This window comes from Xylaria bambusicola (genome assembly GCF_022495145.1).
Source record: "Xylaria bambusicola strain CBS 139988 unplaced genomic scaffold F5B22scaffold_13, whole genome shotgun sequence".
In the NCBI taxonomy this organism is placed as follows: Eukaryota; Fungi; Ascomycota; class Sordariomycetes; order Xylariales; family Xylariaceae; genus Xylaria; species Xylaria bambusicola.
The window spans coordinates 1-16,029 of NW_025953566.1; the positions used below are offsets into that span (position 1 = coordinate 1).

At 47.9% G+C, this 16,029-nt stretch overlaps 6 protein-coding genes across 6 annotated transcripts; 2 read left to right on the forward strand and 4 right to left on the reverse strand.

Annotated features, from left to right (window-relative positions):
- Positions 1-1,079: 1,079 nt before the first annotated feature.
- F5B22DRAFT_644897 (uncharacterized protein) lies at positions 1,080-4,065 on the reverse strand (the record flags this gene model as incomplete). Its single annotated transcript, XM_047978506.1, has 3 exons — positions 1,080-2,975; positions 3,049-3,505; positions 3,572-4,065. The coding sequence occupies 3 exons, from the start codon at positions 4,063-4,065 to the stop codon at positions 1,080-1,082; spliced, it is 2,847 nt and encodes a 948-aa protein (XP_047832240.1).
- Positions 4,066-5,291: 1,226 nt separating this feature from the next.
- On the forward strand, positions 5,292-6,980 carry F5B22DRAFT_644898 (uncharacterized protein; the record flags this gene model as incomplete). Its single annotated transcript, XM_047978507.1, has 1 exon — positions 5,292-6,980. One exon carries the CDS (start codon positions 5,292-5,294, stop codon positions 6,978-6,980), a length of 1,689 nt encoding a protein of 562 aa, XP_047832241.1.
- An 874-nt stretch (positions 6,981-7,854) lies between these two features.
- Positions 7,855-9,058, reverse strand: F5B22DRAFT_73244 (alpha/beta-hydrolase). The gene has a single exon (XM_047980519.1). The coding sequence runs from the start codon at positions 8,876-8,878 to the stop codon at positions 8,018-8,020; it is 861 nt and encodes a 286-aa protein (XP_047832242.1). The 5' UTR covers positions 8,879-9,058; the 3' UTR covers positions 7,855-8,017.
- Positions 9,059-10,170: 1,112 nt separating this feature from the next.
- Positions 10,171-12,867, reverse strand: F5B22DRAFT_599838 (Nop domain-containing protein). Its single transcript, XM_047974486.1, has 3 exons — positions 12,706-12,867; positions 12,564-12,653; positions 10,171-12,492 (listed from the first exon to the last, which is right to left on the reverse strand). The coding sequence occupies exons 1-3, from the start codon at positions 12,738-12,740 to the stop codon at positions 10,512-10,514; spliced, it is 2,106 nt and encodes a 701-aa protein (XP_047832243.1). The 5' UTR covers positions 12,741-12,867; the 3' UTR covers positions 10,171-10,511.
- A 222-nt stretch (positions 12,868-13,089) lies between these two features.
- Positions 13,090-14,714, forward strand: F5B22DRAFT_73257 (vacuolar ATP synthase subunit D). Its single transcript, XM_047980520.1, has 4 exons — positions 13,090-13,333; positions 13,394-13,482; positions 13,539-14,431; positions 14,486-14,714. Exons 1-4 carry the CDS (start codon positions 13,302-13,304, stop codon positions 14,567-14,569), a joined length of 1,098 nt encoding a protein of 365 aa, XP_047832244.1. The 5' UTR covers positions 13,090-13,301; the 3' UTR covers positions 14,570-14,714.
- F5B22DRAFT_73266 (uncharacterized protein) lies at positions 14,659-16,001 on the reverse strand. The gene is made up of 2 exons (XM_047980521.1): positions 15,819-16,001; positions 14,659-15,766 (listed from the first exon to the last, which is right to left on the reverse strand). Exons 1-2 carry the CDS (start codon positions 15,862-15,864, stop codon positions 14,859-14,861), a joined length of 954 nt encoding a protein of 317 aa, XP_047832245.1. The 5' UTR covers positions 15,865-16,001; the 3' UTR covers positions 14,659-14,858.
- Between the last annotated feature and the right edge of the window lie 28 nt (positions 16,002-16,029).

Sequence of the window (16,029 nt, forward strand, 5' to 3'; positions counted from 1 at the left end):
AGTCCTATTTAACGGTTAAGTTATAGCTTAATTAATAGCTTATTATATATACGCTTATATATAGTTAACCTTCCTATATATAATCTATATAGCTTGGTCGCAACATAGATTGTAATAGAAACCTACAGTACTAATTGCAATACAGACCTTCAATACAGACCTACAGTACTAACTGCAATACAGACTGCAATACAGACCTACAGTACTAACTGCAATACAGACCTACAATACAGACCTACAGTACTAACTGGAATACAGACCTACAATACAGACTGCAATACAGACTGGAATACAGACTGCAATACAGACCTACAGTACTAACTGCAATACAGACCTTCAATACAGACCTACAGTACAGACCTACAGTACAGACCTACAGTACAGACCTACAGTACAGACCTACAGTACTGACTGGAATACAGACTGCAATACAGACTGCAATACAGACCTACAGTACTGACTGGAATACAGACCTACAGTACTAACTGGAATACAGACCTACAATACAGACTGCAATATAGACTGCAATACAGCCCTACAGTATTGACTGCAATACAGACCTTCAATACAGACCTTCAATACAGACCTACAGTACTGACTGTAATACAGACTGCAATATAAACCTACAATATAGACCTTCAATACAGACCTTTAATATAGACTTATAATATAAACCTATATAGCTAAAAGCTATAACTTAAATAATTATAATGCTTAATATAAGCTATAAATTATTTATATAGCTTTTAAAATAGGTATTTAAAATAATTATTTATATTTTTAAAACTTTACTTTATATCCTTTATTATATTTAAACCCCTTAGGTAAAGTTGGAAAATAGGTTTTACCCCGCACTTGACCTGATTTTTTATTTTCGCACTTTGTGGTAGTGGCCCACCCTAATGCATACCACAATTTAATTGGCTATAGGTCTTCCCAACTTGAACACTTAACTAAATCAATTCGGTTTGTCTAAGTATCTGGTATCTTGAAATGCGTCAACACGTTCTTAAAGATGCAAGCTTTGAGCCAGTAGATTCTCTGGTTAGCAGTTCACTGGCGAGACTGCCCAAGGTAAGTTAATTAGTGGTGCCCAAAGCCCTGAACGGTAACGCCAGTGCCCTGCCAATCCAACCCCCGTATCCCGCTCGACCCCCTGAGATAAGATCCTGCCATTCTGCCATCGCATCCCGACCGACCATCTCACTAAGTATATCATGGAATCGCCGCCCGCTAACAACCACGTTCGGCTTTGCGCCGTGGCGAAGGAAGATCCGAATAGCATCGAGGGCTTCGGCCCTTTCAGCTGGCGACCATCCAAGCCACCATTTCACGCACTTATGCAGAAAACAAGCCCAAGCTGTCTGGCCTGTGGAAAGGTGCATGTTGGGGTCCATGCCGAGCTCGATGAGGCCCGCGACGAGCTTCGGATCCAGCGGCGGCTTTTTCCAGATAATGACCTGCGTGAGCACTGGTTGGAGCGCGCACTCCATGTACATCGTTGCCTCCTTGCGCGACCACTGGCGCTGCGCCTGCAGCCGATGCAACGAGTAGCGCCGCAGCCGGAATTGAATCGTCATGTGCGTGAAATCGATGTCCATACCGGTCACTAGCTGGGCCCAAGACGTATAGGGGTTCCCTTGATTGGTAATGCCGCTGGCCGCCAGAAGCCGAACCATCATGCTGTCGTATGCCTCCACGAGTTTGAAATGTGAGGGCGATGCCTGTCGCTCCTCCTCGACATTCTGCTCCTCGCGCAGATAGCAGAACAGCCTGCTAATTAGATTGCCTAGGGCATCATCTGGGAGCGACGAGCGACTGAGCTGGACTTGCTCGATAACCGCAAATGTCAGACGAGCCAGATAGTTCGGTTCACTAAATTCAGGCGATACTAGGGCCCGGAGCTCGCCAATGTAATGCTCTTGAAGAAAATCCTTAACCGTTCTGTGTAGGAAGTCGATCTCATAGTATTCGCATTGGTTCCGGTAGTTTCGATCGCGGCTGAGCCGCATTAAATCCCTGCAACGATTCTGAAGGCGAGGTTGCCAGGCCATATACATCTGCTCCAGATCGGCTCCAGTCAAAAGACGCCCATCATGATCAATTCCGCACCAGGATGTGTCTTCATCGTATAGCATTGACAAGCCTATCATTGGTATCTTGGTACCAATTGCCGCTAGTGCCAGGAGAAAGATCTCAGCACCCTGCTTACGATGGAAGGGGTCAATTCGTTCCATCATCTTCCGGAAGTAGGCAACTAGTTCCTGTGGATATGATTCAAGTCGGTTCTGCCACTGCTGGAACGGTTCTCCGTCTCTGATGTCCCTGAGGATATCTCGTACAACCAGATACACCCATAGCCAGACCCCATTCGCTCTATCCGAAATATTGGGGATTAAATCAAGACATTTGCTATCGAGAGCAGCTGCTGCTTTGAATTTATCGCTACCCTCGAGGTATTCTTTCACATATTTCGTCATATCCGCTTTCGAGAAGTCCTGCATCTTGAAAGTATAGATACTGGTGTTCCATTCCGCATAAAACGCTGGCCAAGGTCGACTAGATGCGCAGATCTTGACGTTGGGTGCCGCTGCAAGAGACTTTACAATTCGGATCAACGTCTCCTCCTGACCCTGGTACTCGTCCAAACCGTCGATGAAGAAGCAAAACATGTTTGTGGCTTCTGACATTGTTGATAGTCGTTCGAATGCTGTAGTGAGTTCTTCCATTTTCCATGGTGTTCCTAGGTGATGGTCTGCACATAAAACATCACAAAGACTGGGATCAGCCTCGAGGATTTGGTACAAGAGGGTTTGTAGCAGCCCCTTATGCGATTTCTGCATCTCTGTTCCTGCATTCCAGAAATAATGACTCGCAGTAATCAATCTGCGACCACCAGTCCATGTTCCAAGCGCGCTATATGTTTGCTTATCCGTTGTTACATATTTCATTAACGTCGACTTCCCACTTCCTGCCTGTAGTGCATGTTAGTCGGTGTGCTAAACAATATACGGTAGATATCGAGACGAGCTGGTGAGAATAGCTTACTAATCCATTAATCCAGTAGACGCCAGAAGCCGACTTGAGCCATTCTGTAAAATTAGTTCTATTGGGATCGTAGACCCATAGGCATGTCTCTTGATGGGCCTGCTCGATGTTATCCCGTCGATTGTGGATAGAATCGAAGGCCAGAGACTTGAGGACCTCAATCGCTCTAATCATCCTGTGCCATTCGGCGATATATTCATGGACACACTGTATCGTGTCATTAAGATCGGTGGCGTGGCGTTGCCCAATAGGGTCTGCTTTGGTGTCGGATTGATGAGTCGTACTATCAGACTCGCCATTGTCTTTGGTTGCCTGGGCCTGAATCGATACGAAAGACAAGTCGATGTTGGATTTCAGAGTGTCCAACCGATTAACATCGAAGTTGTCAAAATTGTCTAGTCGGTAACCTAGACTGTTGATACTCGCCAGCACGGCCTTAAAACTGTCACCTTGGCGCCTACACATGAGGTTTCGCTGTTAGTTTTCTTTTCTACTTCCAGTCGGCATCTTAACACAAACTTACCTAAGCATCGTCATTGTCCACCAGCTTGCGAGCCTGTTTTCTAATTCGAGAAGCCTCGTCTTCAACTCGCGCATCTCCTTCCTCTTCCACATGACCTCACCAGAGACCTTGATAGCCTCAAGCTTCCGCTGCCACCCATTATGTTTCATCTCGAAGCGATTCAAATGCCCAAGAAGCTCTTTGGCAATTTTCCCGCATTCGTCAGCGATGTTTTGGAGGGGCTTCAGTTCGCGCTCAAATATCCCCTCCACCTTAGAACCCCGCAGTCGCCTCATCTCCCGACGAACATTGTCTTTGAAATTGTGTTCGTCATCAAGAAACTCTGAAATTTCACGATTGTTTCTTTGCACGTCGTGCACGATCAGCTTGAGCTGTTCCACCTCCTGAAGTCCCCCGCCGCTGCTGAGCTCCCGAACAGATGTGAGGATCTCATGGCCGAATGAAACAAATTGCACGATATTCCCAACAAGTCCGACGATGGTCAAGGGGTCCATTTTCGAGGAGAAGCATATTTTTGCGTCCAGGAGGGCTTGGAGATTGATGTAAATATTAAATCGGTGGTCATGATAGTAGGTGATTGGCCATATAACGTTTGCCTCGACCTGGTGGATAGTATGGGTTGGCAGTGGCGAAGCTCAGCGTACGCCGCAACACAGCCTCCATACTTCACAACTCCACGACTATCGCATAGCCAAGACTGCCAAGAGCTCTCCCCGCAAATTCAAGGCAGAGAAGAGACAGTAAGTCGCCCCATCAACTTAAAAATATATATAGCAACTCAACAGAGCTATGACTAAGCTGAGGGTGCCGAAGATACGAGGATTGCTTGATATCTATTATCTGCGCGCATCGGCAATAAGATGAGCTACCTTCGAATATGAGTGAAGGGAGATACCAGCACAGTACCGTCAGGCAGCCGCTCGCTTACCGACCCAGCCCGGAGTCGTTGAGACGGGCCAGTCGTCTTACTAGTCGGGTCACAGCAACCCAGTAGCTATGTTAGCAGGATGAGCGCACATACCGCAGTTCAGCACGCACGAGCTTCATATCGAAAAAGACTAGAATAATTTTTGCATGGCTATGTTCAATTCGGAGGAGGCTACTTTTCACCCAGGTTCGGATCCGTATATCGAGCTGGCAGAGCAACTTTCTAGATCATCTCCGAGTTGGAACCAATGGACACTCATACGTCAATAGCGGCAGCTAGTAGGTGTCAGGTACTTGACACTTCGCCCTGGTTAGTATGCCCAAGTATACAGCAGCGGCGATGTTCTCAAATCTCTTCCAGAAAAGGCTTACGTAGTTACAAACCTCGCCGTGATATGGATTGACTTGATTAACTATAGACACAATGGAAATTTGGAAGGACCTTTACAATGGCCCCCTCCTACAGAGCACCTTGTACCCAATGTGGTATTGTACGCTGGAAGACCATTGACCTTGATATTCATTCCCTATTCATGTTCTTCACCGCAATACATAGGTTCTCAAGTAGACAATAGTAGTACTACTCAGGCCAATGATCGACTGAGCCATTAGACATTGAAGTGCATCTGCCGGGCAACTCGCACTGACCAGCTCATCATACACAAACCATCAGCTTAATTCTATTTAACGCAACAGCCCAAATCCATCCTATTTCCTCATGTCAATAAAATTCCCCCGTTGCTTTGACAAAGTACGACCATACTCGAATAAAGCTGAAGCTTGTTCAGCAACGATGGCCGACATGGGTGCTGAGACCAAGTATGCTGCCCAAGAAAAGTTTAACGAGATGATTTCTATCCCCGAGAGCCCGCACGATCAATACTCTGTAGCTGGAAGACAAGAAGAGCAGATGGAGTGGACCCCAACCCTGGTGGAAAACCTCACTGAGTCGAAACCAGAACCAATTTACCTTGCAAACGAGCTACTAATATATATCTTCGAACTTGCGAGAGGAGACCGGAACTATGTTGGTAGTCTTGAAATTCAGACGATCCAGGCAATCCGCCTAACTTGCCGCCGCTTTAACGAATTGAGCTCGCATCTCCTCCTCCGCAATCTCAAGGTCAACCTAACACGCTCGTCGCTCGACTGTTTAGACGAGATATCACGCCACCCTTTGATATCCAAGGGCATTGAGACCATTGATCTATATTTGTCTCCCTCTCATTTCTTGATCGCCGGTTATAGCATTCGCGGTTTTGCTGCTGCTGGTGCACTTGCTCTAAGTTGTGAACTATTCTGTTGGAGACATACACCAACCACACCAAGCTTCCTGAGACAAGTGACCAACCACACCTTGCTGTACAAAAGGGCAATAAACATGGGCGATGCTCTCGCGATATCATGGGCGAAAGTGGCCAGGCATGGGGTTGATCCAAATTGTGAAGATGATCTCCTTATCGCACGGGAATACAAGAAGTATTGCCAGCTCTACAGAGAGTATAAGAACACTGCGGACTCCTCCGCCCAGATTATCGCCACTGCGATGATGAGGATGCCCTCTGCGACCAGAATTGTCGTAAAAGACTTCCGCCGGGAACCGAGGATAATTTATCCTGAAGATCTAGTCCAGTCTGATTCTCTGCCTCATCATCTGATCTCGCAAGGATATGAGTGGTGGCTTATAGAGAACCCGCCAGAGCATCTACCACTACACGTTCTTGGTGACTTGTTGCTTGCAGTTCAACAGCTCGGGCACCCTTTAAAGAGTCTTGATTTTGTGACGCCGCCGACTATGTCTTGGCTTCCGACCTCACGTATGGCCACAACACCTGAATCCACAATGCTTCGTCACGCTCTCGCAGGACTCAAAAGCTTTGTATACCGTCCGGCTATACACAGAAGGCTCAGAGGTCCTTTCTACAAGGTACCAGAGATGTGGACCGAATTTGGTCATTTCCTTCTCGGTAACCTACATCCAGAGTCCATCCAAAGAATTGAATTAGATTTCTATTTCTTACCCGCTCAGCTCATCGAGCCAAGGTTCAGCATGGCATCCATCCTCACTTCTTACAGCTGGCCAAAGCTGCAGCAATTGTCTTTCCATGGGTCCTTCCATTTCCGGGAGCTTAAAGCCATAGTGGAGCCTCTTGGGCAAGATGTCGACTTACAATGGTTTGGATATTTGATGAGCGGTTCGTGGGTCGAAGTCCTTGATTTTCTCCGGGAGCGCAATACGTCTACGCAACGAGTCGGTGATTTCGAAAAATCGAATCAAGGACTAATTAACGGAGGCTTGGGAGAGTCGTACGGGCAGGAGTATCAACTGATGAGCCCGAATACTAGAGAATACATCTTCCACTCTCCGCCGGATCAGTGCGCTAACGACGCAACTCTGTATATTCAGGGGTTAACAGAACACAATCCAGTGAGAGCTTGGAGTATGAGTGGATTAGAAGGAGGAGGCGAGCACGATATCTAGGAGAATACTGAGGAGGTTAGCGAGGATGAATAGTGAATAGGATGGTACACAGCAGTTGTCTCCGAACGGCCATGCTGAGATCATGGTAGTTCTATCTGTCACGGAATGACATAAGGAGTGCAGTACTATGCCACTACGCCACCAAAAGGTAACGACGAGTTATCAAGTCGAAGTCTTGACGTCTCTGCACTCACTATATAGTACTGTACTGTGACACTATCTGACTTATGTCGCATTTCTAGTGTTAGCAAGAGAGCACAATAAACAGAGCTGGGACTACAGGTATAAGTACATACACTCCATGTATCTATAAATTGAGAGATGTTGAGCTCGTAGCAGTCATCTCTCTCTGCGTTACACTTGCGTCGTTAAACATGGAAAAATGGCTTCAACTTTTGTATGAGTCGTGTATGCTACGTAGTCAAAAGGATCTAATCTTGGCTTAAGATCAGATCGCCGAAATCTTAATCCTAACACCCTGATAGCTCATCGTAGACAGCATGAAAGTCTTCCTGCTTCATGAAGTCACACAATTACAGCTTCCGCTACTATAGCGACGGATCGACATGGACTAGCAGACGTAGCCGTAGCCGCATTCCGTCACGGCAGAGGTATGCTGTCTTGGTACCAATTACAACGAAAATCCCAGGTAGGTATGAAATCAGTAAGCCCTAACGGCGCTCAAGACACAATCTATCTCCCCCCTATACACACAGGCCGCCTAAATTCCAGATACCATTCTATAGAAAAGGGGTCTAGGAGATTGATTATTTCTACAGGATTTCCTATAATGTGAACACTTATTGCTACTGAGATGCCATATAGGTTCATTAAGCTAATATTCTGTGCAGCGTGCCGACACCACTCAAGATTTGATAGTCAATGGGGTCTCATGGGCCACGTTAACTACTCTTAGATAGATTGCTTTTCTCGTAAGAGATATATACGACATTTCGCTTGCCTATATACATAGTTGTTTCAAGTGTCCCACACGACGCTTTTGAGATAGATTAGCGAAACCTTAAGCTCCAATATCTTTAGCTAAATTGGGTGAAGAAATCCCACGAGTTCTGAGGCGCAAACGGTGTGCTAGAGCCTTGGTTAACCTGGCTGGGGTTATGATCCCCGTCGTGAATGACCCAAGTCACTGGGTAACCCTCCTTGCAGCCGGTATACTTGGTCATGACTGAGGTGCCACCGTTGGGCTGGGGCTCGGAACTGAGTTTTTGACAGCCGTTGTTGCTAACAAACTTGTCGCGCATCTGGCGGCCGCCGCTGACGTTGAGGACGGAGTCTCTAGTGCCGTGCTGGCCGTAGTACGCGACAGAACCGGTGCCACCCTGACATCCACTCAACAGCCCACCCGATAGGACGGCAACGGCACGGATCATATTAGGACGTCCACAAGCAAGGGCGTAGGACATGGCGCCGCCGTAGCTGAAGCCTGTCGAGAAGCGGAGGTTTGTGTTGACACAGAGGTCAGCTTCAACCGTCTTGACTAGCTGATCGAAGAAGGTGATGTCTTCGCCACCTTGGTTTCCCCATCCAGCGTTGAGACCATTGGGGACAACGAAGATGGCACTGTTGTTGGCGAGGGCTGACAAGCCGTAGTAGGGGAGTATTCCGCCGTTGCTGGGGTTCGCACCATTGACAATCCCCTGGGCTGATCCGCCCAGTGGGTGCCACGTGAAGACGAGTCGGTATGGGTGGCTCGAGTCGTAGTTATCGGGCAATTTTATGAAGTACTGGCGTTGCTTGCCGTTGACCTGCATATTGTAGCTTTGGTTCTTGAGCGTCGGGCTCTTGCCGCAGCCTGCCGAGTTGTCGGCGTACACTACGTGGAGCGACGCCAGAACAAGGCATGCTATAGCCGCGAGATAGTTCGTGAGTCTAAGCATGGTTGCTACTAGGAGAAAAATTGTTCAAGCAGGAACAGAGTGGCAAAGGAACACTACGTCGTGATGCCAGAGAGCCAATGGCCCAGTGGAGAGGTTGTAAACTACTTTTGCGCATATATATATATATATATACACACGAATATGACCCCAACGTCTCAACTTCTCCGAGGTCTATAGACAAGAAACAGGGTGAATTTATGTAAACCACACCGAGGATGAGCGCCGAGATAATCTAATATATCGGGATCCTACCCTCCGAGTATACAGACGCTCTAATCAGGTCTCCGATATGTAACCGGGCAGATCAGCAATTTAGCCGAGATCAAGGATCAATAATCGGGCGGACTTTGGACGACGTACCAGTATGGAGAAATTCACTCTCCGCCAACCATGCATAGAACTCTAATGAGCCGTTATTAACCACTACACGTATGAAAACTGGTATGTGAATCCCCGTATTCCTGAATATGCTGCGGCTAGAAATCTAGCCAACCGGAAGACCAAGAGATTGCCATAAGTTGTCTGTAATCAAGAAGCCTTGATACTTTAATTTAGAAAGGTAGCTTGAACAATGCTTATTGTTTACTTAAACAGTACGTTTATCCACACCCCTGTACCTGAAATCGTGACACAAACGCATATGCCCCGCCGTCTTTCGATTGGTTTTGCGCAGTAGCATCATGGATAAGATGGAGGTTCTGATTGTAGAAAGCGTTGAATAGAATCGAGGAGACTGTCACGCCTCATACAAATCTAAATGTACGGATGAAGGAAAAGGTAGCAGTTGCGGTTGCGACGTCCGACTCTGGAAGTCATGGAAGGGCACTTGGGAGAAGTATAGACATATTAACCATTCCGGGGTCCAAAGAAGCAATGATCTGAAAAATCCAAGCGAGGCTTGGATGTGTTGCTTTTAGAGGCATAAGTATACCGTAACCCATCCCATGATGGATAACACATCAGCAATGAGACGTAGGGGCGGTAATTAAACCCAAACTTCCCCAATAACAAATCAGAGATAACAGCAAAGAACAGCGTTCCAATGGCAAGAGGTGGAAAATAAATTCCCGACAAAAATACAGAAACGCCATAACAACTTGAACATACATAGGAATAAAGTAATTAATTCTTTGGGCCACGGTAGTGAAGCGGACAAGGGTAATTTACGCTGCTTAAGGACATTCACACCTAAGAAGGCAGATATCATTTACACTCCAATAGGCTTATGAATATACCGAAGCTGATCCAACGAGAATATTAACTTAAACATCGAAATCAAGCTGGAACTAGTAGTGGTGCAAGCTCGCCGCCGCCGCTAAACCAATTATCTTGTTGGCTTGTGCAGAGATTATAGTCAGGTTGGTTTCTGGGACGTTGGCCGAGTGGGTTAACGAGTGAGTATCAAGAGTCAATCAATTGGCTAAACCAGTAAATGTTCATGGGAAGCAGTGTTTTGCACAAAAAGTTCGACTTAGCTAACTATCGCTAGGCCTAGCATTGAAAATTCTTTTGACTAGTAACAAGCCCGATCAACTCCTATATGATAACCTTGGTATGCGATCCGGAACGCCGCCCAACGTGATCAAAAACACAAAATTTGCATGATAGTACATAACGAGAACATTAATCAAGTCTAAGAAGACTTCTCCTTCTTGGACTTCTTTTTACTCTTCTTCTCGGTATTATCATCATCAGCGTGCTTTCGCTTCTTGTTCGACGACGCTTCGACTTCGGCGGCGGCGGTCTTGGCTTCTTCCTTCTTCATCTTCTTGATATCCTTTTTGCTGATGACCTGTGGGGAACCATCAGAGCCCAGCTTGACGTCGCCTCGCTCGAACTTCCGCTTGAATTTCTTGACTGAGATGCCAGCCTCTTCCGCTAAGCGAGCATAGTCTGCTTCGGTAAGTTTGCCTGGCGTAGCGGGAGTGTTTGGAGCCGGTGCTTCGCCCGCCACTGATGCAGTTCTTCTCTTCTCTTGCTCCTTTTTGGCCTGCCGTTTTTCCTCACGTGCTGTTCTGCGTGCCTCCTTTTCCTTCTTGGCCTTGCGCTTTGCTGCTCGTGTGTCAGCTAATGCAAGGTTTCTTAAATGCCTCTCTTTCTTTCGCGCTTTCTTGGCTTCCCGAGTCGCACCAACAATGGAAGACTGCCACTGTTCCCCGGGGGGCGAAGGGATAGACTCGGTATCGTCTGAAGCGGTAGAGATGGTTGGAGATCGAGGTGGAAAGGGTGTGGTGACTTTACCATTTTCTGTGCCATTCATCTCGGCATCTGAATCATCCTCTTCCTCGTCATCCTCTTCTTCACTATCATCGTCCGCCATAGGCGTGTCTTCGACTTCCTGTATTAGAGGTTTGGAGGGCGTGCTCTTTGAAAGCGGGGTAGGCGCATCGGCATCGGCATTATAGTTTCGCTTGGGTCTAATCTCAAACTTAGAGGGACCAGCACCATTAGGTGCAATTTGAGCGCCTTTGGACAAAATAGGCTTGCCTTCCAACCTACGGAGTCTGTCCTCAAGATAGGCACGTAGTCTAATACCCATGTCGGCTCGTTCATCATCGTCTATCGCGATATCGGCCCCATCAACACCTTCGTTGCTGAGGTCTGAGAGTGCGTCGACACGAAGACATAAAGCAGCCTTAGCAGAAAGCATACGAGCGATTTTGCCCTTGTTTCTGCCTGTAGCCTGTCCAACAAGCGATGAGTGATATATCAGACCATATTTGGGCGTATCGTGTTTTGTCTTGAGTGCACGGAAGAGGGCTTTCTCGGCACCGAGGATCTGGATCGTACTACCAGGGCTCTTAGCAAGCCTCATTAAGGACCCGGTGTGAGCAATGAGACGAGCACCAACAAGCTCGCCGAGGATCTCGGTGGTATTGGGAGCGAGAGCCTTCATACGTGATGACAGGTATTGAGAAAGTTGCTGTCGGTATTCTGTAAAGCTGATCACTTGTTCAGCAAGGAGTTTGATATTCTCCAAGTCAATTTCACCAATTTCAGTTCCCATAGAAACCTCGGCCGCTGCCTTAATGCGAGTCTCCAAATCCTCGGGGAGGATCTCAGAGAGGTCTGTGTTAACAGCATTCTCTCGCATACCCATCTGCATAATCACGCGAGCATACGCCAGGTTGTCATTTAGGATTCGGTCCATTTCGGGGAAATGCCAGCCGTACCACTCCTTGACTCTCATAGCGTAGTTGTTTAATTCTTTGTCCAAATCGTCTAGAAGCTTGATAGCCTGCACAATCATGACATCGACTTTGTCAGGAGAAAACTTGAGCTTGTGACGGGAGATGGAGTGAGAAAGAGCCAACGCCATGTTGCCAAGGTAGTCGGGATCGAGCTCGGGGAACAACTCGGGGAGGTATGTCTTGACAGCTCGGAAAAGCTCGTTGGTAGAGGAGTCGGAGACAGGGGAGATCTGGAGCTCGGGGAGAACATTAATCGCCGCACCCAGCTTAGGATCCGCTACAGCAAGCGACGCTTTTCTTTCTTCCTTGATATCATCAAGAAGCTGCTGTAGCAAAGGTGTGACTTTTCCTTCAGTCAAGGAGCTATATTCGCCGAGCGCTTGGGCAGAGTCCTCAAACTTGACCATCTTCTTAAGCGACAGCCTAGACAGCAGATTATCAATATCGATTGGGGCATAAAAGCGTTTAAAGTGACCAGCAATGGCGCGACTTACATTGAATTGATGGCTTCGGCGCTGGAAAGTTGTTGTGCGATATCATCGCGAGACAAGAGCTTCTTGTCCTTGGCCTTGAAGAGACCGTAGCTATCACCGCGTTAGCACAGCATCGCGATCCAGGAGCTTCAGGAGAGCTCACCCCGCAGGCGTCTCGGCAAGAACGAAGAGAGGCATGGCGGCAGGATGATGTGAGTGGTCGTGCTTGTCCCTGCGCAGCGTCTCCTGTTGGGGAAAGAGTGGTGGATCGTCAATTGAAGAAGTTGCGACCAGGAGACAAGCTTGGACGGAAGCTTCACTCGACTTTTTGCTTAAGGAAAAGAAAATTTCAAAGTTCGGCTGCGGCTAGTAAAGCTAGATAAGAGTGGGACCCCTGTGGCTGATGCTATCTGATTGACCATTTAGTCTTTATCGCTCCAACTTAGTCTACGATAGGCAAGGCGTGGGCTCCCGCCTCTGGAATACCTAATACCTATGGACAGCCTATGGAGCCTATGGAATGTACTACAGCAGGTACGTTGTAGCGGGCGATGGCGGCGTGTGGCATGTGCTCTTCAAGGCCCCAGGCTTAATCCAACGCAAGCAAGCTCCACTGCCATCACGCCTGCTAACCAACCTATCATACCTCAACTCTAAATCAACTGCTGGAGTTGGTGCAGCAGGCATCCAATCTAGATTCAAATATCAAGATATCTGCATCAAATACTCCCCTGAAAGTTCGCATTCCTATCTACCAAGATGGAAGGGCTGTTCTTTAATGTGAACAATGGGTAAGCCTAACCATTGCTGTGCTGTGATCTTAGTTGTGCTAATACGCAGAACCATGACAGCTATATCGAGGGCATTGTTCGAGGCTATCGGAATGGCCTTCTCACAGGTGCCAACTACTCCAATTTGACGCAATGCGAGACCATCGATGGTTAGCCTCTCTTGATTGACTTCAGTCGTGTGAAGTATTTTCCTGACATCAGACAGACCTCAAACTTCAGCTTGGCCCAGCTTACGGCGACTTCCTTGCCTCCCTACCGCCGAACCCATCCACTTCCAGTCTTGCTGCGAAAACAACCGACAAATTAGTCTCTGAGTTCAGATATGTTCGTGCGAATGCCGTGGGATCACTGGCACAGTTCTTGGATTACCTTACCTATGGCTATATGATCGACAACGTTGCGCTGCTCATCACGGGCACGCTACACGAGCGAGACACCCGCGAGCTACTAGAGAGATGTCATCCCTTAGGCTGGTTCGAGACGATGCCGGTGCTCTGTGTTGCTACCAACATTGAGGAGCTTTACAACAGTGTTCTAATAGAGACACCACTGGCCCCCTACTTCAAAGGCAGCCTGAGCCATCAAGATCTAGATGAGCTGAACATTGAGATTGTGAGGAACACCTTATACAAGAACTATCTTGAAGATTTCCATAACTTCGTCAACACACACCCGGATATGGCTGGCACTCCTACTGCGGAAGTTATGAGCGAAATTCTGGAATTTGAAGCAGATAGACGGGCTATCAACATCACACTCAACTCGTTTGGGACCGAGCTTAGCAAGGCGGATCGTAAAAAGCTATACCCAAGCTTCGGCCGGCTATACCCAGAAGGCACCTTGATGCTTTCGCGGGCTGATGATTTCGAGGGCGTGCGACTAGCCGTTGACGGTGTATCCGACTACAAGAACTTCTTCGATGCTGCAGGCTTGGGTGGCGGTCCTTCGGGACCTGGTAACATGGCCGGCGGCTCTGGTGGCAATGGAAGGAGCCTAGAAGACATGTTCTACCAGAAGGAGATGGAGATTTCAAAGAATGCTTTTACCAGGCAATTCACCTACGCCATTGTATATGCTTGGGTAAAGCTGAGAGAACAGGTGAGTCGAGTATTCTCTACTATCTGACCGTCCTGGCGCTGACTGTTTCCCTAGGAAATCCGTAATATCACGTGGATCGCCGAGTGCATAGCACAGAACCAGAAAGAAAGGATCGGCAATTACATCAGCGTGTTTTAATGGGATCCCGGCGGCCTTATAAATTTGATTTCTTCCATGTTGCTGCTCTTTTCTTCACTTCTGTAGTACTAATGCGAGAGGATACCAAATGGATGAATTGAAAGTGTGCAGGCGAAAAGTAAAAACGACATCATGACCCAGCGGCGCTGAACATGATGCTCCTAGAAGACAGTGATGTGGACATGTGGTGGGCCGTCTCCAGCCCTGGCGTTATTGTATATTACACAGTAGATGGCACTACAGGTACATGTTCCTTCAAACCACCCTATTATACACCCAGTTTATGTATCTACAATGTGATCTGGCCCTTGTAAGTCGCTTCAGTCAGACCAAGCTTCTCAACCATATGACGCCACCGAGGGCTGCCTCTCTCCTTCCTTTCCATGTAGTCCAAGAGTTTTTGACGCTTGTGAATCATAAGCCTTAGGTCGCGTTTTCCGACCTTATCCTTATATCCTCTACCCTGCTCCAATTGGTTTGCCAGGGCTCGGATCTTAGCCGTCAAGATTGCTATCTGAACTTCGCTGCTACCTGTATCGGGTCCTCCACGAACTGGTCGCTCTTCTCTCTCCTGGCCCCGAGAAAGAGGTTTGGGTGGGAGAGTTAGATCGGTCTCATGCCGGCCAAAGGTCTCAATACATCTTCGAATATTCGCGTGACGTCGATCCTTGGAAGAGCCCTTTTCCAAGTCTACGATACGCCGTAACGCCTCAACTGCCCTCGTATGCTGGGCCTCGTGTTGCTTTATTCTCTCCTCCCACGCTTCGGGATTTGCAAGAGTATATTCCGTATGCATAGGTTTCGTCAAAACGTAGGCATTCTCGATCGCCGCATCCAGCTCGCTTTTGTGTATTAGGTTATTGAGGACGTGCGGTGATGTCGGGAGAGGATGCGCCTCTTGTATAGAGTTTCCATCCTCGTCGACGACTGGCTTAGAAAGAGGCGCCTGTCCGGCAGAGTCAAAGGACTCGATGAAAGGTGTCGTGATACCACGGATGGGATCGCCCCTTTGCTGTTTTCGGGCTTCTACGATTTCCTGGCGACGTTCTAGGTGCGCATTCTTGCGCTGCTGCATCTGGGCCCATCGGTAAGGGTCCTGCTTCGCCAGGCGTCTCTTCTCCTTTTGCGACATTGATGCGGTCTGCGTTATTGGTAGGAAAGCGGGCGTTGGCGGTTTAACCGCTGGACGAAGACATACTATCGTACAACAATTAGCTTGAGCAAAATGTCTCAACTCTTGGCGACTCACTTGAAAAGGTGTTTAGGCGTTGCACGCCGGGTACTTTGGGTGGCATGGTGTATATAGATCGGTGATCACCACCTGCTTCTCATCCACCTTATTCTTTCATGCAGTATCTCAACTTTTTTGGCAGCGGCGGGAAGAGCCAGCAGCAACCAGCTGGCTTACAGTAGACTTCCAGTTCGGTTCCACTGTAACGACAGCCTGAATCCCTGGGCCA